This window comes from Hemicordylus capensis, chromosome 6 (genome assembly GCF_027244095.1).
Source record: "Hemicordylus capensis ecotype Gifberg chromosome 6, rHemCap1.1.pri, whole genome shotgun sequence".
In the NCBI taxonomy this organism is placed as follows: domain Eukaryota; kingdom Metazoa; phylum Chordata; class Lepidosauria; order Squamata; family Cordylidae; genus Hemicordylus; species Hemicordylus capensis.
The window spans coordinates 155,903,759-155,928,411 of record NC_069662.1 but is presented as its reverse complement, the minus strand read 5'-3'; the positions used below and the strand labels follow the sequence as shown (position 1 = coordinate 155,928,411).

Sequence of the window (24,653 nt, the reverse complement as noted above, 5' to 3'; positions counted from 1 at the left end):
CATTAAATAGCACCATCTTCAGGCATGGTGGGCTGGAAGAGTTACTGGGGTCTTCTTGGATGGGGAAAGTACCAGAGGGTGTGATGGCTTTGATATAGCGACCCGGACACACAAATAGTCACTGCGCACATTCAGTAGCCTTAGAAATGGCCATCATGGGCAGGGAGAAGGCTGAAAAGGCCCCCAAATGACCCTAAAAAGACTGGGGGGAGTCCATTGGGGGAGTGGGAACTGTTGGAGACCCCCCTCCCCACGGCTGTGGCAGCACCCCACCTCCCCCAGAGGACGCCAGGCTGGGCAGTAAGTTTTCTTTTTAAAAAATTGTTTTGTTTTAGAATCCCTGAGCCGGCCCAGAGAGTTCAGCTCGAAATTGCACCAAACCCAGCCCAGTTTGGTTTGAGGGTGAGTCATCAAACAGGCTTGGTTTGATGGTGAACTGGCTTGCCCTCGAGCCAGTTTGAACATCCCTACCAAGGACCACCTCAATTGGAAGGGCCTCTTCTAAAGTAACATATACCCCCTGGACACATTTTTTGAAGAACAACATTTTAATAATTTCAAGACTATTAAAACAGAGGCAATGTTCTAGATAAACCCCACACCTTCTGTTCCTTTGGCCACTGGTCACAAACCGTATACACTCAGTTAACCAACAGCAGTCTTCTGTCTGTTAACATCCTAACTTCATCTTTTCAAAAAGAAAATAGTGTTTTACATTTCAGACTGTGGATACCGCTTGGATGAATGTATGATAGGATTTGTTACTGTTAACCTTTCTAGAAAAGTAACATCTTTGAAAACCTGAACATGCAATCTATTGTGAACATACAGTCTAGTAAAAGCCAGTTTAACAGAACTGACCTTCGTATCCATGTTTCTAAAGGCATGTTTTGTTGGCAAAAAACCCTGGATGGTTGCATATTGGTGCCAAGTTGAAAAGATAATAGGATTTGCAGGTCAACTGAGTGTCAGCTATGAGCTGATGAACGGCAGCCTAGGGGGATCCAGAGTGCTTACCAGCACAGTCCCTGATGCTGTCACATCATGTAACCCCCAGCTGTGGATCATGCTATCACAGTTGTGCACTAGAAGCAATTAAATTGATACACAATAAAGGATTTATCAGAAACATTAACATCTGCTGAATCTTCTACAAATGACAGAGAATTAACATTTATAAGCAATAGATTTGCCAGTTTGCATTCATAAGTTACCAGTGCATTTTCCATAAAACATAATATGTTAGGTGGTTTCCATATTGCAGTAGGTAAATACGTACAGATGTAAGTAAAGAGATGGGATTACACAGAGGAAGATGTTGGGATCAATTTAATTTTGGTTCTGATTCTTGTTCATTAAAACAGTGCTGCACATACTTTCTCAGTTAGTAATTTCAGTAAAAAGCTGTCTGAAATACCATTTGCCTGAGAAAAATACAGCTTAACTGTTAAATTCCTTTCTCAGATGATACATCTGCCTATCAACACGTAAGGCATAAGGGTAAATAAAATGAATGTTTCATTTGAAAGGCAAACTTTTACTTTCTGTACACTAATATGTTGAATTCTGGTAATTTGAATATATATTGTGACACATGAATCTGTATGCAATATGCGTACTTAATGCCCTTGGCCAAATTCCCCACACCCAGCATTATTTATATTTTGTGGAACCCAAACCTTTGAAGCTAGGAGCCTGTATGTTTCCCTGAGAACCCTGCCCAACAAGATCAACCTTTTGACTAATAAGTCATTTCAACAAAAAATGCAACAATTAAGCTTCAATTCATGGACTGATTATGTATTCTTTTGCTTTTGTTACGCTATGGCTTTCACATCCTTGGTGATATATGAGCAACAATGATGACTTCTTAAAGCTTATCCTCCAAGGACTCTAATGCATATTTGATGGATTGGATTGGACTGGATTAGATTGGATTTATATACCGCCCTTCCAAAAATGGCCCAGGGCAGTTTACATCAAAATAAAAACAAAACAATTAAAATCAAAACTAAATTAATTAAACAAAATCATTTAAACATTAAACCATTAATATTAAAATAATGTAAAACCAACATTAAAAATTTAAAACCATAAATCTAATTAAAAGCCTGGGTGAATAAATGTGTCTTCAGCACCTTTTTAAACGTTGCCAGAGATGGAGAGGCTCTTATTTCAACAGGGAGCACATTCCAAAGTCCAGGGGCAGCAACGGAGAAGGCCTGTTCCTGTGTAGCCAATACACGTGTTGGCGGCAACTTCAAACATAACTTTCCAGATGATCTTAACAGGCGGTGGGGCTCATGGTGAAGAGGACGTTCTCTTAAATACCCAGGACCTAAGCTGTTTAGGGCTTTATAGGTAATAACCAGCATCTTATATTTTGCCTGGAAACGTATCGGCAGCCAGTGTAGTTCTTTCAACATGGGAGTAATATGGTCTCCTAGATGACCCAGAGACCTACCTGGCTATTGCATTCGGGACAAACTGTAGTTTCCGGACTACATACAAAGGCAGCCCCACACAGAGCGCATTGCAATAATCCAGCCTAGAGGTTACCAGCACGTGTACCACCGTTTTGAGGTAGTCCATATAAAGAAATGGATGCAGCTGGCGTATCAGCCGAAGCTGATAAGAAGCACCTCTGGCCACCACCTCAACCTGGGACACCAGGGAGAGGTTCGGATCCAGAAGCACCCCCAGACTGCATACCTGTTCCTTCTGGGGCAGCGTGACCCCATCCAGAACCAGCAGATCAAAATCTCCCGAATTCCAACACTGCACAATAAGTGCTTCCGTCTTATCTGGATTCATCCTCAGTTTGTTATCCCTCATCCAGCCCATTACTGCCTCCAGGCAGGCATTTAGGGAGGTTATGCCTTCTCCTAATGATGTTAACATAGAGAAATAGATTTGAGTGTCATCAGTATATTGACAACACCCTACACCAAATCTCCTTATGATCAAATGTCCAAATCGCCTGATGATCAAATCTCCCCCATTCATATTTAATGGATCTATCTATCTATATAGATGTGTGTCTGTGTGTGTGTACTGAAGCAGGAAAGCTCCCACGAAGAAAAACTAACTTTTTAAAAAAATGTCATTTCATTAACTTTTTTTGGTCTTCACCTGTAGCCCAGAAACTTGGCTTGGTGGAGCCTCCTGCCATTCCACTAACAACAGAGGAATGGGAGCACGTGAAGCAACGATCCATAGAACAAGGAGATTCTGTACAGCCTTGTGCCATATGCAAAGAAGAATTTGCTCTTCAACCACAGGTATTTGGTTCATCTTCTTGGTGTTGCAGCAGATACTTTGTAAATATGTTGAAATAGTGATTGAAATGACAGTCTACAAAGGCAGAAGCAAGCCCAGTTGGGAAAGGCTAACTGAACTTACTGCACCTCGGCTAACATGGTGTACCTAATATTGTGCATTAAATGCCCTCTCGCAATATATATTGGTCAAATTGGCCTGTTGTTGAGACGACTGAATGGACACAAATAAAATATTATGACTAAAAGCACTACGAAACCTGTGAGTGAGCATTTTAACCTCCCTGGACACAGGTCTCAGGGAGACTGTGCTTAAGAAGATAAATTCAGAAGGCCATTCGGAATGTTGAATTATTTAGTATAAGAACAAAAACTTCCTTAAAAGAGGGAGGAGAATACAGATATATGCTAGGAAACAATAACCTCCTTATTTTTGTAATAAGTTAAACTGTATTCATTGTCAGGCTTCTTATTCTTCTTCACATAATACCATTAACCCTATTGTACCTCTTTATCCTAAACTCCTATGTAATCTACTGCCAACACTGAAAAGAACATCATACTTGCATGTGATTCCATGGTGGAACAATAGTACTTAATTGTATCCAACCAAAATGTGTGTTTATCAGTGCAACAAGACATAGAATTGAGTTTGGGGGGAAATTACAAAATGAGTTTTGGGGAAAATTACAAAATAATACAATGACCCTTGTAAGTTTTTACCCATGTCCAGTAGCACTGGGACTTTGGATGCCATTTCTTGTAATAGTCATCAAATATGTAATATTTGTAATAAATATGTAATAACAGTCATCAAATATTTCTTAAACTAAGGGGAGTTTCTGAATAGTTACACTGTAAGTTTTCTTCTAGGGGTATGCACAAAAGTGATACTTGCAGTTTGGTTCAAGTTCGAACTGGATTCGAACCAGGACCCCTGGTTCAAGTACTGATTCTATTGAACTGGCTGCTGGTCCCGTTCAAATTCAAACCGGTTTGAATTGGTTCTGCCAAGGGAATAATGGGGATTCGAATCAGCCCACTATTCCATAAGGGTAGCACCTAGGGACACCAAAATGGGTTGGGTGGTAGATCAGGATATGTGCTACCTACCACCCAACCTGCAAAGCAATCATGCTATTTTTAATTATTTTTTGAAGGGGGGGTCATCAGTAAGTCAACCCTTGACCTATTGACCTTGAAAAATTTATTAAAAATTGTCCGATTGCTTTGTGGGTTGGGTGGTAGATAGCACCCATCATGACATACCACCTAACCTGTTTTGGTGTCCCTAGGTGCTACCCATAGGGAATAATGGGCTGGTTCAAATTCCCATTATTCCATACGGCAGAACCCAACAGGACTGCAAGTGCACACACATTATTATTTTTAAAAGGGATTCTCCCACAGAACACAGCACAAAGCAGACAAATTAAGAATTACTGATCCAGATTCTGTGCCACCACCAGCCACACAGTGCCAGGTGCCTTGCCCAGTGCCGGCTGACACATCATTACCACAGGTTGCTTTCCAGACAGACACAACTCCCTGACTCTGAATGTACATAGTCTAGAATGCAGAATGCACAGTGAGGCCACAGTCCACAATGTGCTGTGTCGCTTCGAGGACAGACACAAGTCTGTCCTCACACCAGCAACAGCAAATCCTTGATTGTCCTCGCATGGAGCAAATCTTGCACTGAAAATCAACAGCAGACAGACATTTTACCACAACACCAGACTGAACCTCAAGACTCAGGAAGGAAGAGCGGGTAAGCCTGGCAAGGCAACCAAATTCTTCTGCCTTTGTCCATCTGAGATCCATCAAAAGCAAGCAGAATTGAATTGCGTGTGTACATGTATGCTCAGATTGAAAAAAGGAAGCCAAATGAGTAGTCTTTCTTTTTGTATGTGCAGTAAATAGGCCTCAGGTAGGGCTGGGCCCTGGCTGACAGCCTGCAGGCTGACACACATCAAGGAACCAGACTAGACTCATCATGGGACAATGTGTACGTGTGTCTGTACACGCATGCAAATATGCATGTGTGTTTGGCTGTGCTGCAGAAGCAAACAACAAAACAACCAACACAATTCAAAGCAAGCAAGCAAAAACAAAAAAACATTTATACTGTGCCACAGCCTTTGATGGGGCAAAAGTCCCATCATCATAAGCCTGACAGTGCCAACACAAGCCAAAGAAAACCCACCTATGCTCCATCACGGCCTCCGATGGGTGCTAGCCCTGAGTACCAGTCCATTATCATGAGCTTGGCGGTGGTGTACATGCGTGTCTGCATGTGTCAGCAGCACTAACAGGCAGACTGTGACACATTCAGGTTGGCCAGGGTGAGCTGGTGTTGCAGTGGGTAGGGGTGACCATGAGTGACTCCACATCCAGATCGTGATAGCCCAGCGGGGGAGATTGGCCTTCAGGAAGACCAGCTTCTCCACCAAGCCAGCATCCACTGGACTCCAACAAGCCAGCCTTGCTCTGGACACTGTTGGTGGGTAGGAGAGGAGCCATCCAGTAACCATTGCCAAGTCTGGCCAGACTTGGCAACGCATCACCCTAAAATGGACAAGATCCATCTCAGAGTCTGCCACCACCAGTTCCTGCAGGTACTGCAGAACACGCCACTCAGCACCACTGCAGGGCATGGTCAGCACCTCCTGTACCCCTGGCAAGGTGCCAAGGCATCCCCGTTTGAACCACAGTGTGGAACAAATGGGTGGAAGCAAGCACCAGCTGCATTGACACTGCCAGGGACACCATGCTGCTGGACTGGGAAGCAATGCTGCTAGGTGTGGACTGTGCACTAGAAGTGGGTGCTCCAGCACCTTCTCCTGGTTATTACCCAGCCTCCTCTCCTCTTCCTGTCTCACCTATTTAACCAGGAGGGCCCTCTACTTGGGCAGCACATTAGGAGTGACGACATTGATCTTCATGGGGTCACACAAGCATACCAAAACATGCTCTGCCGATTGACCAAACCTGGTGCTGAGCCACTCCAGTCCTCAACTGACCTGCCAGGGCACGTGCTTCCCCAATGGTCAGAATGATCTGGAGCTCACCCATCAGGAGAAGAGCAGTGGGCAAACCCTGGCTCAGAGTTGCTGTCTCAGCACACAAGCTGCTCATCACAAGGAGGAATGGCCCGAGTGCCAAGACCAGCTCGGAAATGAGCTTACAGTCTGGGGTGGACAGGTTGCACACTCCTGCCGGTGCTGGAGCAAGAGAAAAGTGTTGAGATGTGAGACCACATCTCAACATCCCCTGGGATGATGTGAGAAGGTAGACTGAACTCATGCTGCCTCTCCTGGAGCATCCACCCACCCTTCTTGCTACAGTGGAAACAGTCTGCCAGCTTGCAGCACTTGTCCACAAGAGCAACCATAGCAGCAGCAGCAGCCCCTTCGGGCAGGAGCCACCTGATGCTCCTTCACCATTATCTCCTTGATGCAAAATGCACCCATCACAGCAAGGTGCAGAGTATGATCTAGAAGTAGGGGTAAGAAGCAAGGTGGCCCAATTTGCTGGTGATACCAAACTCTTTCGGGTAGTGAAATCCAAAACAGATTGTGAGGAGCTCCAAAAGGATCTGTCCAAACGGGGGTGGGTGGGAATGGAAGACAAAGTGGCAAATGCAGTTCAATGTTGGCAAGTGTAAAGTGATGCACATTGGGACAAAGAACCCCAACTTCAAGTATACGCTGATGGGATCTGAGCTGTTGGTGACTGATCAAGAGAGGGATCTTGGGGTCGTGGTGGACAGCTAGTTGAAAGTGTCGATCATGCTAGGGATCATTAGGAAGGGGGTTGAAAATAAGACTGCTAATATTATAATGCCCTTATAGAAAATTGTGGTGTGGCCACACCTGGAGTACTATGTACAATTCTGGTCACCACATCTAAAAATGGACAGTGTAGAACTGGAAAAGGTGCAGAAGAGGGCAACCAAGATGATCAAGGGCCTAGAGCACCTTTCTTATGAGGCTAGGCTATAACACCTGGGGCTATTTAGTTTAGAAAAAAGATGACTGCGGGGAGACATGATAGAGGTCTATAAAATCATGCATGGTATGGAGAAAGTGGATAGAGAGAAATCCTTCTCCCTCTCACATAACACTAGAACCAGGGGTCATCCCATGAAATTGATTGCCAGGAAATCTAGGACCAACAAATGGAAGTACTTTTTCACACAACGCATAATCAACTTGTGGAATTCTCTGCCCCAAGATGTGGTGACAGCCAACAACCTGGATGGCTTTAAAAGGGGTTTGGATAACTTCATGGAGGAGAATTCTACCATCAGCTACTAGTCGGAAGGCTATAGGCCACCTCCAGCCTCAAAAGCAGGATGCCTCTCAATACCATTTGCAGGGGAGTAACAGCAGGAGAGAGGCCATGCCCTCAAATCCTGCCTGTGGTTTCCAGTGGCATCTGGTGGGCCACTGTGTGAAACAGGATGGTGGACTAGATGGGCCTTGGGCCTGATCCAGCAGGGCTGTTCTTATGTGCCATACAGCATATGGACACAAACTGCAGCTAGCATGCCACCCCTCAGCATGTTGGCACCATTGTCGGTGACTATGAAGCCCCTGCGGAGGTTTAGCCACCCAGACGGTCATTCCTCCACCCGGCGCCTGATGACCACCAAAAGCTCATCTGCTGTGTGGTCAGTGTCTAGCAGCTCCACATGCACCAGAGCCCACCTGGGCTTTGCTGCCTAGGAGGATGTGCTGGCCACACCAGCAGCAACAGATGCCGTCCCCTCTCTCTCTCTTGCCCCCACCAGTGTGCAGTGAGGGACAGGAAAGCAGCCTGCATTCCACTACAGCTAGTCCACATATCTGTTCAATGTGCCTCCACATCGATGACGTCTTCAGACTCTTGGCGTCCTTTTTCCTGCTGACCTGTGCCCTGCAGTGGACACAGACAGCATGTGTAGACTCACTTTGGAAGTGTTCAAAGTGGCTGCGAAGGTCCTGGGGCAACAGAAATCACATCCTCCTGTTCCAGCTCCTCCTCAGTCTCTGACTGGGGTGGGGGATCACACTGAGAAGGGGGATCAGTGGGAAGGAGGAGTTGGATCTGGCTGGGCTAGCAGCCATTACCACCTCCTCTGCCCCCACCAAGGGAAGAATAGGTCCCCTGACTGCGCTCCCCTCTACTACCACCACCTCAGCCACCATAGGTAGCTGTACTCCAGGAGCAGGCATCACTGGAAATGTGAGCCTGTGCACAATGACCTCTAGGGGGACTTGGGCAACTTGGGGAGTAAGCCCCTCTCACGCCCTCTCCCCAAACCAGTATCACCCTTCCTCTGCCCACAAACCTGCTCCTACTCTGCACCCCCCTCAAAATCTCTTCTGCCAAACTAGGCCCAATTTAACAAGAACAAAATAAGCGCTAAACTATACAATAAAAAACAACCAAATCAACCATAACAAACCCACTACAACCTAACAAATCCAACAGAGTTGCCCAGACACCTGCAGCCTAACCAATCCAACAGAGTTGCCCTGTCAACACTTTGATGTGAACCACAATAAACATACCAAAGCAAAAGAGATTGCTAGCCAATCAGAAAGCAGTAGCCAAAAACCAATCAGGAGGGCAGGGAAATTGTAAAACACATCTCTGTAATTGTGGCCACAACATTCGAACCATCAAGCTTGACTTGAATGAGCCCCCTCTTTTCAGGGGCTGGTGCAGTTTGAAGTTGAACCAGGCCAGTTCAAGTTGAACCCAATTTGAATCTAACCAGTTCTGCACACCCCTATTTTCTTCAAACTACAGATCAGTAGTCATCTAAAATATAATCACCCCAAACATATTGATATAATCTGTGTTAGATGAAAAATGTGAAAACTGCAGTTGAATCCTAAAATGTTCTGGTTTTGCAGTGAGAACAACTATTTATCTTTTGTGCCTTTGATTATTTTCACTAGTTATTGTAAGAGTATGTGCATTTTCTGAATAAGATTAATCTTCAAAGTGTTTTATTCTCTCTCAACAATAGGTGCTGCTCTCGTGTTCTCATGTGTTTCATAAAGTGAGTAAATCCTACCTTTAACTATTAAAAATGATATGGGAAATACTTACGTTCTTCACATAGTATAACTAGAGGTCGTGTGCATTTAAAGTGTTGTTTCTATTCTTCATAGTTAGAAACAAACATTTTGGCTTACATGAGGATGGAGGAAGACTAGGGGGCTAGTTGAGAAGCCAGGGACTCTTTTTCCATCTGAATCTCCCTGACCTGAGCCAGGAGATTTGCTGTCACTTTTGGCCTTGACCAGCAGAGATCTGCTGCTGGAATTCCTTTTGCCAGCTTGAGCCACTTGTCCTGATTGCCCTGATGAGCTGCAGCTGTGAGGGCCAGTTTCACCAGAGTCCACATGAGAGGTGGGGTCTGGGAAGTTTGGCTTGAAAGGACTTGGGCAGGTCAGAGGTGCAGCCATCTGTATGGGCAGCGGTGCTCTTTGGATCGGACCTCTCCACCAAGGGGGTGGGGGTGTTTCCAAACATCCCCCACACTGCCAAATGTCCCCTGTGCCACCCACACTCATGCAGCCATCCATGTGCTTGGGCCTCAGAACAGGCCATGTAAATGTTCTGAGTTGGCAGGGGAGGGCCTCCAAGTGGGTGTGACACCCGCACAGCTGCTGTAGGCGGCTATCTCCAGGCTGAATGGGGCAGCATCCATGTGTGGGGGGCATGGGGGTGGGGCCATCCCGCCACCACAGGCGACTATGGACAGCCAAGCCAGGACGGCATGTGCTGGCGGAGGCTCCAGTGGCAGTGTGGCTGCCACGCAGCCAGGTGGCCATATGTTCACCAGGCCGGGGGGGGGCTCCAAAGGTTGCTGTGGTGCCCGGGGGGCTTCCAAAAGTGGCTGTGGCACCCATAGGGGGCCTCCAAATGTGGCAGCAGACAGCTATCTGGCCAACCAGGCTGGGCCACATGCTCAGCGGGGCAGGGGGGGCCTTCATGTGCTCAGCAGTGCAAGGAAGGAAAGACAGGCTGCCTGCAGGGCCCCACTGCCAGCCTGCCCACCCCCAACGATGATGATCTCTCTTCCAGCAAAGAAGAGAGATGGGGAGAGGAGATTGGAACTTCCAAGTTACAATTCTCCTCCTCTCCCAATCTCTCTTGGTCAGGCCATGTGCTCGCCATATGTGGAGAAGAAGTAAAAGGGGATTGAGGAGGGAAATTAATAATAATGAACAATAATGAAAATAAAAAAGTAAACTTTGTTAGCTGCCCAATAAAAAAATTGTTCTCTCTCTACAGCACAACATTAAAACATGAAATTAAAAGACACATTAAATCACTGATTGATTTATTAAGTGCCGTCAAATCAGTGTTGACTCTAAGCAACCACATAGATAGGATCTGTCTTCAACTTGACTTTTAAGCTCTCTCAGTGGTGCATTCATTGCCATCATAATCGAGTCCATCCACCTTACTGTTGGTCACCCTCTTTTTCTCTTTCCTTCAACTTTTCCCAGCATTATGGACTTCTCAAGGGAGCTGGGTCTTCGCGTAATGTGTCCAAAGTAGTTTGAGCCTGATCATTTGTGCCTTGAGTGAAAATTCTGGATTGATTTGTTCTATGATCCATTTGTTTGTTTTCCTGGCTGTCCATGGTATCCTCAAAAGTCTTCTCTGTCTCCAGCACCAAAGTTCAAAAGCATCAATACTTTTTCTATCTTGCTTCTATGGTTTCGCATCCATAGAGTGGATCCATAGAAACGTCCAGGTTTCGCATCCATAGAGTGTCACAGGAAAAACCATTGTCCAAATGATTCTAATCTTTGTAAGTATAGACAAATCACGGCATCTAAATATCCCTTCCAAGGCTTTCATTGCAACCCTACCAACTGCTAGTCTGCAGCGTATTTCTTGACTGTTGGATCCTTTACTGTTGATGGTTGATCCTAAAAGGCAGAAGCTATCCACCACTTCATTGTCTTCATTATCAATTCTGAGGCTGGTTGCTGTACCAGTTGTCATTAGTTTATTCTTTACGTTTATTCATAGTCCAATTTTTTTCACTGTGCTTCTTGAACCCACATGTATTGTTAAAAATACTGTGTGTGTCACGGTGTGTATGTGTGTGTGTGTAGGGGGGATGATACTTAACTTGCAGCGGGGGTGCCGGCCTCTAAAGGCCTTTAGATGATGATGCTTAACTTGCAGGGGTGGCAGGCTCCAAAGGCCTTTAGGTCCAGGCTCTAAGTGCATCATTGGGTGTAGGTGCTGTTAGGCGGGCTGCCTGCAAGCATTCACCGAAACCTTTGGTGTGGGACTGAGGTCTAAGGGGAAGTTATCCTCAAGGTCCTCCAGTTTTAGTTTTTTTCTTTGGTTTTTTTGTTTTAGTGGTTTTTGCTAGGCTGTTCATAGGGATGTGTCTGGGCTCTCTTGTTAAGGATGGAGCAGGGGGTGCATTCAATGAGATTGGGGCTAGGGAAGTGCATGGAACCGGTTGAGACGTCCTTTATGGGCCTCTGAACCGGTTCAAACAGTGGGTGGTTCTGCTGGTTTGAAGGCTGGGTGCATCTGTAAGGGTGGGGAAGGGTGCATCTTTAAGGATGTGCGTGCACCTGTGCCCGGTGCATGCAGACGCATTGGATACTTCTGGTAAAGGGGGCAACGGGGTGGGCAGGAGGCACGCTGCCGCCTTGATGGATTTTTTTAAAATGGAGTGCCAGCAGGGGAAAAGCAGAAGGAGGGTTAAGTGCACCCTCCACCACCCTTAAAGATGCACCCCCTCGCCTTTGAACCATCACTGCCCGGTTCCATGCACATCCCTAATTGGGGTGGCTATTTCAGTAGTGGTGGGGGATAGAGAATTGGGCATTGACAGGCCAGCATGTTGTTAAAGGGGTATGGAGTCCAGTAATTTAATTACTGTTTTCCCTTCCGGCTGCCCTGTCAGCTCTCAGGCCTCAGGGAGTAGTTCCAACTCCTGAATGAACCTAACCATGCTCCTTTGTAATACTAAGTCAGTCCAAAATAAGATAAAAAACATCCATGATTTGATTGTGGATGAAGGAGCTGATCTGACTGGTCTAACTGAGACCTGGTTGTGGGATGCTAGTGGCTCTATGAGGGCCCAACATCTTCCCTCAGGGAACTCTGTTTCTGAGCAGGTATGGGGAAGTTAGTGCGGTGTGTGTGTGTGTGTGTGTGTGTGTGTGTGTGTGTGTGTGTGTGTGTAGTGGCTGTGGTCCATAAGAATAGCATCTCTTACCAGGATCCCTAGGAGAGAATTGACTTTTATTGAGTGTGTGTACCTTAGGTTGGGGACTCGAGATAGATTGGGGATTCTGTTGGTGTTCTATCCATCCACCCTGCTGCCTAACAGACTCCCTAACTGAGCTGATGGAACTCGTCGCTGAGTTGGTGTTGGAGTCACTTGGGCTTTTGGTCCTGGGTGATTTCAACATCCACTTTGGGACTAGCTTGTCTGGTGCTTCTCAGGAGTTCATAGCAGCCACGACAACCATAGGCCTATCCCAATTAGTCCTAAGATCTATGCATGTTCTGATCACATGCTGGATTTGGTCTTTTGCTTGGATCAGTGGGGGTATTCTGTGGGTGCGGTCTCCTGTTGTTTCCCTGTTGTCATGGACCACTTCCTGGATACGGTTGGACTCACAGTCATGTCTGACCTCTGCAGGGATGGTGGAGAGCTGGTCTTTTGGTAGCAAGCATGACTTGTCCCCTTAGCTAAGCAGGGTCTGCCATGGTTGCATATGAATGGGAGACTAGAAGTGTGTGCACTGTAAGAAATTCCCCTCAAGGGATGGAGCCATTCTGGGAAGAGTAGAAAGTTTCAAGTTCCCTCCTTGGCATCTCCAAGATAGGGCTGAAAGAGATTCCTGCCTGCAACCCTGGAGAAGCTGCTGCCAGTCTGTGTAGACAATACTGAGCTAGATAGACCAATGTTCTGACTCAGTATATGGCAGCTTCCTATGTTCCTATGACCTATTAGAATGGGCTGTTGGATCCAGTAGGTTTCCAACAGGCCTTGGAGAGTTTTGGAGTTGATTCTGCCAGTGATTCCACTGATGCCCTGGTGGATACTTGAGACAGGGAACTTACCAGGCCAGTAGACGTGATCACTCCTAAGCATCCATGGCAATGGACAACCCACTTCAAAATTATCTCCAAGATAAACAGAAGAGCTACAGGAGCTTAAGCTGCAAGGTAGACGATTGGAGCGCAAATGGAGGGAGGACTCATCTTGAATTCAATAAGACACAGCAGAGAACCCATTTGAAGGCCTATACTATGGCAATATGTGCAGCAAGGAATCAATTTTATTCTGTGCGTATTGCGCCTGCAAGTTTTCATCCAGAAGAGCTGTTCCAGATTGTTAGGGGTTTAACTCAAGCTGCAGTCGCTTTTGCTTGGGGATTCTGGGAGTTGTAGTCAACAATACTTGGGAAAACCTTTTAGAGGGAACACTGCCTAAGATACTGAAGTGATTCACACAAGCAACAGAAAGTGGGCTAAGGGAGCCCAGCCTGTGCCCAATTTCTGCTGCTCGTGTGCAGCAATGGGAGCTGTGCAGCTCCCGGCAGCAAGCCCACCTAAATACCCCCCCTTAAACAAGGTTAGCAGAGCGAGCTCTCCGCTAACCCCATTTTTTTTGGTCATGTGTCTGCCGTGGCTAGCTGCAGTGTACACACTTGGGGAGAGGGGAGGGGGCCCCCAGGAATGCACTGTGCATTCACGCAGTGCATTACTGGGGCTCCAGGGGGCAGGGTACCATGTGGCAGTGCTTCCCTAAGCCTGACCCTCAGAGCTGCCAGATGAGCCACAGCTGGGCACAGGAGTACCCAAGCGAAGCTGCTGTTTGGGCGGGCAATCCGCCCGCCCAGCAACAGGCTGGTGATCGTCTGCAGGTAGAAACCCACTCTCCCCGCAACCCCCCTTACGGGTCCTCACACTAATTGTGTGAAGAACCTCACTGTTTGCATCTCCTGCAAAGACCACACCTGCTTGTTTTCCTTCCCATCTACCATCTCAGCCTTGGACAGAACGACACTATTTTTCATTACCTACTGAACTCCAGTAGGTAAAATACGTACCTACTTACTTTACCACAGAAAGGTCGACTATTGGAGCTCTCCCTGAGGCCCTTGACCCTGGTTATATTAGGAGGATGGGAAGATTTAGGCATCCCATGTCTGCACTGTCACCTTCTCTTCCCCATGATTATGAAGAGTTTAGACTTTGGAAATTAAAGAGGTTGAGATCCACCTTTTCTTCTCAGGGCCAGTTCATTACCAGCTCTTCACCCTTCAAGCATCCTTTGGATCCTCCTCCTGTTCCTTCACCTCCACCATCACAACCTACTGTTGTTCTGCCACCTCCTGCCTCTCCAACTGCTCTTGCACCTGATCAGCCTGATGTTCCTTCAACTCCACAGGGCATTTTCTCTGTCCCAGAGAAACATCATTCGGACAAGGATTATGCTTCTACCTCTTGAGTCGGATGATGATTCTATTGTCACTAAAACTCAATCAGGCACTTCACCCAATGACAATGTGCCCAACAACCCTTCAGATTCTCCCACTGAGGAGACTAAATCCTGTCGAATCCAGATCTCTGAAATGGCTAAGGTCCTTGGCCTGGAACTCAAGTCACCAGCTCAAACAGTCAGCAACCCTGTTTGTTTGTTTGTTTGTTTATCTGGATTGTGATCTGTTGCATTCATAATGAAATGGGGTTCTGCGCCTGCATAGGGACCTCACGGGCAGACTAACTAGATCCTCGAGACGCCCACTCCACCCAGCACGTGCTCCGTGCTTTCGTTGTAAACGGCGGTTGGGGGCATCACTTCTTCGGTTTCTGTTTGACTGCCAAAGCATCTATACCTCAGTATTAGCACCTTGGTTCAACTAGAATAACAAAGATTAAAAGAGATTTTATGATTGATTTATCGGTAATATTGACCTCAGGAATTCCTTTGACTACTCTTACTTGACGATTTAACTAATAAGAATAAAAACAGACTTTGAGAGACATTGTGAGACTTCGGCCAGACATGGTGGCTGTTAGCCCCATCCGTGCCTAAATATGGAGACTAAAACAACATTCAAAAGATGTGTGGAGTGCCACGCTAAGCTGCCATCTACAGACCATCACAACTCGTGCTTGTTGTGTCTCGGTGAGCAGCACAATATGGCAACTTGTAAAATCTGTTGTTCATTTTCAAAACAAACATTGAAAAATAGAGCGCTACACCTGCGAGCAGCACTTTATGACGAGGTGCTCTGGCCACTGACTCTGAGACCAAGCCACTCTTCAGCATCGGGAGTTACCTCGGTACCAAGCTTGATATCAAGCATCCATGGAGCTGCCAAAGAGCAGTCTAAAACCGTGGCATCAGAGCCTGTCTTTAAGAAACCGAAAGAGGTATTGACAAAAGCTCACAGGCACAAGGAGAAGAAATGGAGGCATGATTCGGAGCAGGAGAGTGCTTCTCCGCCCACAAAGAGGCACCATAGTGCACCGCTTTATGGAACACCATTGCCGACACTAGTACAAGAGTGTAGCTCAGCATGGGAGTCAGAGAACTTGTTATTGACATAGAGTCCTCAACAAAGAACTTTGATACCAAAGACATTGACGTTGGTGTCCATACCAATGGGCTCGGCATTGATAGCTTCGCCAAGAGCTCAGCATCGAGGGTGTTGATGTCGGCATCCTTCAGCTCGATACCGACAGCGTCGACATTTGCATCAGCTCTGAATGCACCACCGAAGCCGCCATCGACATCGAGAAGGCATCTCCTTCTCTCACCAGCGCAAACCCCAGTGTAGTCTTCTTCTACCCCACAAAGGAGCAGTACAGTGACTGGGGACTTACATAAGAGACACTTGTCAGCCGATTATAACCAGGATGAGGGATTCTCTCTGGATAACGATGAAGCTACTTTTCTGTTGGAGCTGTTAGACTCCACATCCAGCACACCGTTGGGGTGGACGTTCCAAGGCTTTCTTAGCACTGGACTTGACGTCGATCAGGATGTGGATGATGCTCCAGGTCCTCCTCCAAAGAGCCATCGGTATCTCCACTACAAGAAACGAGAATACACATAGCTGAACAAGCACCTATACCGGACATTTCAGGTTTATTAAGGCCTAGAGCAATTCCTGTGCCAGTAATGGTTTCTAGCACATCTTCAGCATTTGTGCCTCTGACATGGAAGTCCCCTAACCAATATGCTCTTTTGCAGGGACTTCATTTACCAACGGCGCAACCAATTCACAGAGAGCTGACACACTCTTGTGGGTTTCGACATGTACTGCTGGATGATTAGACCGATTATCTCCGATGGAAGGCTCAGCAGAAACCTATCCACCAACCTATTCTGGCTCAACAGGAACCTGTTCACCGAACTATCTTATCACAACAAGAATCTATTACAGTAACTACTGCAACACAAGCTGCGGAGATTTTTCCTGTGCAGACGGCCTCTGTGGCGTGCCAAACTCAACCAGTGGAGCCATTGCAACCACCTTCCCATGAATCACTACAGGTACCAGTGGTACTAGCGAAGATGTCTGGAAAGTGGAAGAGAAAAGCAACCCCTCCTCCAAACCCACAATCACCATCATCTGCAGAAGCTGAGGGGTATTCTTTAGAGTCAGCTGAGTCAGATTCTGACAGGGCTAGCCACTGATCAGACCCACCCTCAGATATGCCTCTGAGACTGTTGACATCCCCGTCAGAAGAACTAAAGGCCTATCATGCTCTTATCAGAGAGGTTGCTGAGGCTCTGGGTATGGACTTAAGGATGCCGGAGACGGAACTGAAAGATCCGGTATACAACATGATGGCAGCACCCAAATCTTCACACCCCATAGCCTTACCTACAGTATGATATCAGTTATCACTAAAGCAGCTAAGACAGCCAGAGATGTCCTCCTGACAGCTACACCTACGTTGAAGCGCCTAGAAAATTGATATAGGGTGCAAGAAGAAGATAATACGTACCTACTGTTACACTCGGTGCCGAACTCTGGTAATAGACTGCGCATCAGCTACAAAAGGGGGTCGTCGGCACACAACACCTTCAGACAAAGAGGGAAGAAAAATAGCTGAGTTGGGCAGAAAGATGTATACCACATCTAGCCTGGCAATCAGAATTGCAAATTATGCGGCCTGTATGGCTCACTATAACCACTTTTTATGGGGCACTCTACTGCAAGACTCCACTTCAATGACTCCAGAAGAGTTTCAGGACAGATTTTCAGAGCTGTATGAGAAAACAACCTCAGTTACGAAACCACAGCTCAGTGCCTTTAAATACCTTGCCGAAACAGAATCCAGAGCTATGGTGACTGCAAATTACTATGCGTCATTACGCTTGGCTCAAGTCCACGTTGCTTCAACAGGACATATGAGAGTGAGTGGAGAGCTTAGGCAAAGGACTCTTCAATGAAAATACAGATTCCACAATAGAATCACTGAAAAAATCAAAATACACTTCAAAAACATTTATGGCTTCTTCATCAGTGTCAACAGTGGGCTCAGGTAATTGCACGTATGGTCGCCAGAGACCCTTTAAGTACCAGGATAGAAAAGAATTTAAATGTCAGAATAGACCCTTTCAAAGACCTAAAGGGTTCGGGCAAAGAAAAGAATCAGAATGTCCATACAAACAAGGACAATACCAAGCAGCATCTTTGATTCATCTGTCAGTCCATTGCTCATACAACATCAATCAATTGCCAAAGCACCCAACATCTGCTTTGTAGTTGCCAACAACACCATCTGGTTGGCAAGCCATGCCCAAGTATGGCAAAACATAACATCAGATCAATGGGTACTCAGAATAATAGAGACTGGATATGCGAGAGAGTTCAAGGCTCTACCACCATTCTTGGGCCGGAAGTACACCAAGGCCACGTCAGTGCTTCAGCAGGAGGTGCAGGTACTTCTCAAGAAGCAGACAGTTGTACCAGTACAGTGGACAGACAGGTTGTCCTGGTTCTACTCCTGCTATTTCCAAATCCCAAAGCAGGACGGGGGAATCAGGGCAATCATGGGTCTTCGGGGGCTCAATTGGTTTGTTGGGGCTTGGAAGTTCAGGATGATGATGTTGCAGGCAATTCTACCCTTTCTAAGCAAGGAGGAGTGGGCACCAACATTAGATTTAAAGGATGCCTACTTTCATGTTGGGATTCAGAAGAATCACCGCAAGTACCTCAGATAAGTGCAGTGTACCAATATGTGGTCTTGCCCTTCAGACTGTCAACGGCCCTGCGTGTCTTCACAAAAGTTATGGCTGTGGTAGTAGCCTATTTACAGATACAGGTTCTAGTGGTCTACCCGTATCTAGATGATTGGCTTCTGGTCAGCAGCAGCAAAGAAGAATTAGTTTCACAGATCCAATCTATGGTTTTGCTGCTGCAGGATTTAGGAATCAATGTCAACTGGAAAAAGTCGAAGCTAGAGCCACAAAAACGGCTAAGTTTCATTGGGGCGATTCTAGACATGGAAACAAAGAGAGCATACTTACCTGTGGACCATTGTCAGCAGATCAAGAGTCTTGCTCTACAATTCAAACACAATCCAATACAACTTGCAGAGAACATACAACAGTTAATGGGCCTTATGGCATCTTACAACTCGACCATGCAGTACACGCATCTGTGTATGAGACCATTGCAGAGGTGGTACCTAAATAATTTCTGTCCAAATGTAGACAGTCAGAAAATGCATCTGACAATTCCACACTCTGTGTTGAACTCCCTTCATTGGTGGATGGCAGAAGAGAATATCTGGGGGGGGGGGGTTGTCCCATTCAAACCCTTAATGCCAACCCAGTGGTGGGTAACATTGGATGCCTCCCTATCGGGTTGGAGAGCTTATTATGGGGTTCATTGGATTCAGAGCAAATTGTCCAAGCCACAAGCTCAGCAACATATAAGTTACTTGGAGTCACAAGCCGTGTTTCTGGCTCTAAAAGCTTTCGACCCCATGCTCAAAAACACAGTGACGTAGGTGCAGGTGGACAATACGACAGTGATTGCTTACCTCAACAAGCAAGGGGGCACAGTGTCTGGCTCGTTGTGCACCCTGAGCATGCGGATATGTGAATGGTACATTGCTCTTGTGATATATCCAATAGCCATACACATAAGGGGTGTGGACGACATTTTAGCTGACACCCTCAGTAGAACATGGCAGTACGACCAACACCACAAGTGGAAGATCAAGGACTCCTGCCTCCAAAAGGTTTTCAACATGTGGGGATGTCCAGCAGTGGACTATTTGCAACTGTTGCCGACAAAATGTCTGAAATACTGCTCAGGTGCAGGAATAGGCGAAGGATCGCTGAGCGATGCGTTCCAACACAGATGGAACAAGAACCTTCTCTACCTTTACCCGCCACAACCTGTGATCAATCAAGTTCTAGCTCAAATTCTAAGGGACAGTGCAACTTGTATACTGGTGACACCATGGTGGCTGAGGCAACCGTGGTTTACTCTGTTGCTTTGTCTTGCGAGGGGAAACTTCCACAGGTTCCCACTCATCCCGGACCTTATGATGCGAGAGAAGGAAAGAGTACTGCATCCAGATAGAAAAACTCTATGGATGACTGCTTGGAAGATCGGGTTTTAAAGAGGATACTGCTGAACAATAGACGTCTGTCTACTAGGCACAGTTATGGCAGCAAGTGGAAACGATTTGCTAATCATGCTCAGAAGCATGATTTCCGCTCGTTAAGGGCCACGGTGAAGCAGGTGCTACTATACATGACCTCCTTAAAGATGAGGATTAGCAAACGTATCAATAAAGGTCCATTTGGCAGCCATTTCTTCTAAGCACAAGGGGTGGGATGGGACAACTGTGTTCTCTCATCTAGAATGTAAGCAATTCATGAAAGGACTCAACAATCTATATCCACCGGTGAAGCAGCCTATAGAATAGTGGATTTTATCTTTAGTTCTGTCAGCTTTAATGGAAACTGCATTTGAGACATTAGAGACTGCAAGTTTGAGGATGCTCACACTCAAAGTTGTGTTCCTGATTGCTATCACCACAGCTAAACGTGTGAGTGAACTGACGGCTTTAAGAATGGACATACCGTACACCCAGTTCTACCCACACAAGGTTGTAATGTGGCTAGATCCAAACTTTCGCCCAAAGATTATTTCTGACTTCCATCTGAACCAGGAAATTATATTACCAACCTTCTTCCAGAAACAGCTTTGGAAAGGGCACTACATTTTCTGGATGTCTGCCAAGCTCTCCATATTATCTGAAGAGAACAAAGACAATAAGGAGGATGAAGAGACTATTTGTGGCATACAAGTGGAAAAGCTAGAGTCTGGCAATATTGAGACAGAGGCTGGCTCATTGGTTAGTGGAGCTGAATGTTCATGCCTGCAAGCAGCCGGGGTTTGATTCTCCAGGCACTATACAAGCACACACAACAAGAGCATATACTGCCTCAGTTACGCATTTGTCAGGAATTCAGATGGCTGATATCTGCTCAGCAGCAACGTGGTCATCTCAACAGCCATTCATCAAGCATTATGCTATTGACTTGTGGATGGCAAGACAGACTGAGTTTGGGAGAAGTCTTTTGAAAAGGGTGTTGCCACAAGTTAAGGGTCTACTGTACCCACCACCATGGATTAAAGCTGGCTAATCACCCATTTCATTATGAATGCACCAGATCATGATCCAGATAAACAGGTTGCTCACCTGTAACTCTTGATCTGAAAGTGATTGGTTGTATTCATAAGACCCTCCCAAACCATCCCTACAACAGTAGATATTTAAAAACAAAAAAAAGGAAAAGAGGAATTAAAGAGAGGTCACTTACCATAGCTGCGACAGATCATCAGGAACAGGCGGTCTGCAAGAAACTGAAGAAGTGACGCCCCAAACCTCCATTTACAACAAAAGCACAGAGAACGTGCTGGGCGGAGTGGGCGTCTTGAGGAGATAGTCTGCCCGCGAGGTCTCTGCGCAGGTGCAGAACCCCATTTCATTATTAATGCAACAGATTACTTCCAGATCAAGAGTTACAGGTAAGCAACCTGTTTTTCTATACCACTCAAAACTTGTGTCTCTCAGCAAGTTTTATGACATATACCTCCACATCACATCCTGTGGCCTTACCGATGCTCCCAGTTCTGGTTAATTCAGCTAAATCAGCTTGGGTGGCTCTTTCCTCTTCTGCCTCTACGTCAAAACTTCTAGAAGAATTTTATAGTGTGGAAGAGGAGGATTGTAAGTTCCTATTCAAACATCCTCCATCAAACTCATTCATGGTGGATGTTCAGTAAATCTGGTTGCAAACATTTGGCTCCAGTTGATAAGGAGGATAGAAGTTGGATTCTGTTTGATGCAAAAATCTATTCCTATTCCTCCCTTTGCATAAAGATTGTGAACTATATGACCAAGTTCCATTATTCTGTATAGAAAAGCTTCAAGTCATTATTCTGTATGGAAAATTCAAGTATGCAGACTGCTCCCTCACCTCTGCACTCTTAATTCAAAGACCTTCTCTCTAAGTCTGATGACATAACCCGTCAATCTCTTAAGTATGGCTAAATGTTTTATCAAGACTGAATCCCATATGCTAGCCAGTGCCATCTCTCTTCATAGGCATGCCTGACTTCGTTCTTCATCCCTCCAACAAGACCTGCGGGATAAGACATGTATTTGACAATGAGGGCCTTTTCAGAACTGAAACTGATGACACGATGGAGCGCATGAAAAAGTCCAGGTTTACGGCCAGGACCTTTACTTCTGCCTCGATGCCCCATATCTATTCTCAGCATTATCGCAGACCTAGGGTCCCTTTCAACAGGTCGGACTGCAAAGACTACCTATAGCCTTTTCAGCAGTCCCAAAGATGCTCCCCACAGTGCCAAAAACGAAATCTAAAGCCTAAAGGCCCTGATGTCTCAAAGCAGAACCTTTGACTCCTCCATCATCTCGCCCATTGGAACTGCTCCTTCTTCTATCCGGCTCAACCCCTTTTTAGCATCCTGGCATCTTATTACATCCAACGCCTAGATGCTAAGTATTGTCTCCACTGGCTACATCACATTATGCCTGTTCTTAAACAGTTGCACTGGCTGCCGATATGTTTCCGGGCATAGTACAAAGTGCTGGTTATTACCTTTAAAGCCCATAGGTCCAGGTTACCTGAGAGAGCACCTTTCTCTACAAGATTCCCACTGCTCATTAAAATAATCAGGAAGGGTCTGCCAGTTCATCTGGTGGCAACCTGGGATTGGGCCTTTTCAGTTTTTGCCCCTGGGTTGTGGAACACGCTCCCCATGGGTATAAGAGGATTTTCTTCCTTAGACAACCTTAAAGGCCCATCTTTTTAGTTTGGCTTTTAATGACATCTAGTTTTTAATTTTAATCTGATTTTTAAAAATTAATTTAAAAAAATATTTTATCATGTATTTTTGATTTCAATGTAAACCACCCTGAGCCACTTTAGAAAGGGTGGTATATAAATTGAATGAGTACATAAATTAAATAATGATGTGCCACCCTCCACCGATGGAAGGAGGGCTGCAGGTCCACAAGAAGACTTTGGCATCCCTGCACTAAAGTCTTCTTTATGCAACGGAGTGGAAATGGAGAGGGAGAATGATTTTTGTGTCTCTCCCCTCCCTCCAAAAGCCCTTTCCACTTGTATAAATCTGTTCCTGAGGGTCACACAATCCTCCTTGTAAACCTGCAGCCCTTCTTCCATCACCAGTGGCATGTGCACAAAGTAAGCCAATATCCCTTATCCGAAAACCAAGTCCTATGAGAAACAGTTAAAGGAGCTAGATATGTTTAGTGGAGGATAAACATGATAACCATCTTTAAATATCTGAAGAGCTGTCACAGAAGATGGAACATACTTGATCTCTGTTGCTCCCAAAGGCAGGACTAGAAACAGGGGGTTGAAATTATAAGGAAATACAGTAGATTTTGGCTAGACAGTAGAAGTTTCCTAACTGTCCAACAGTGGTACAATCTGCCTTGAATAGCAGTGGGCTCTCTTTTGCTAGAAGTTTTCAGATGGAGGCTGAACAGCCATCTGTCAGGGATGCTGTAGCAGATTCCTTCACTAAATAGGGCTGTGGGGGGATCCTCAACGTTGGGCCCCTAGATGTTCTTGGACTTCAACTCCCATAATCCCCAGGCCCAGTGGCCTTTGGCTGGGGATTATGGGAGTTGAAGTCCAAGAACATCTGGGGGCCCAACGTTGAGGATCCCTGGACTCTTCCATCTCTAATATTCTATGATTCTTTGATTTTGTTTCTAAATCTTATCACTTCTATGCCCCAGGGCACCACAGACATTTATGGTTTTGTAGTCTCATCCAAGGTTATGCATGTAGTTTAGCCATCAAAACTAAATGTATTAATTTAGGAGGGGTTTTTTCCTATTCTGCTATTCCAGTTAAGCAATGAAAGAGCAAATACCACCTCTGTATTGAAATATATAGAATTGGCATTCTAATCCACATCTCAGGTCAGTCTAATTCACATCTCATCAATTTCTAAAAAGGATGAACTATAGCTCTGAGAGGACATTTGAAAGTAGGGTCTAAGGCAGGAACTCCCCGGCCTGCCCTGATACTTTACTTTGGGATCATATCTCTCCAGAAGTTTAGCATCATGTCTATTCTCTTCTCCTTGCTTCTGGCCCTTGTGCCAGCATTGCATATCCTGCACTCACAAACCGTATAAATAAAGATGGAAACAAATACCTTCATCTCAAGCAGACTTAAAGTAAAAGTATAATGTTATTTCTCTAGGCATGCCTAAAAGCATTTGAAAGATTTGCAGGGAAAAAATCCTGTCCAATGTGTAGAAAGATCCAGTATCAAACCCGAGTAATTCATGACGGAGCACGCCTATATAAAATAAAGTGTGCTACAAGGTAAGGATGACTAGCAAGTGACATAACTGTTTTTACTGAAATACATGTATTGAAAAATCTGCATCCATATAAGATACTGTACAGTGATGGGTATGATGCAACTCACATAGTTTTTACCATCCTGCATATAGGTCTTAAGTTTGAGAAGTGATGCAAAACCTTCCATGCAAATTTTCATATTGAACTGGAGATTCAATATGACTAATGTATGATGGTTATTATTACTTGACCAGGCACATTCCAGACCATGTGGCCCAAGCAATTGTCTTCAGGGAGGGAAGCACTGTAGTTTCCTTGCATTCAACCACTAACCTAGAAATTATCATTCCCCCACTGCAAGCATTGGTGGGTGCTGTGTGTGAAGTGCAGTTGTGCATATACAAGGCCATCTACTAACTAGTAAGAACAGACTTGCTGGATCAAGCCCAAGGCCTA

General features: G+C 45.6%; 1 protein-coding gene across 8 annotated transcripts in view; it reads left to right on the top strand.

The window, feature by feature from the left end:
* Window positions 1-24,653, top strand: part of RNF32 (ring finger protein 32) — a 65,813-nt gene that overhangs the window by 13,454 nt on the left and 27,706 nt on the right. For all 8 annotated transcript variants that reach the window (XR_008309443.1, XM_053259132.1, XM_053259131.1 and 5 more), the window contains 3 exons: window positions 3,139-3,281; window positions 9,301-9,333; window positions 24,094-24,218. Coding sequence is in view for 7 of the 8 variants with exons in the window: in XM_053259132.1 (XP_053115107.1) it covers window positions 3,139-3,281; window positions 9,301-9,333; window positions 24,094-24,218 (301 nt within the window). In the remaining variant the exon portion in view is untranslated. The remainder of the gene's footprint in view (window positions 1-3,138; window positions 3,282-9,300; window positions 9,334-24,093; window positions 24,219-24,653) is intronic.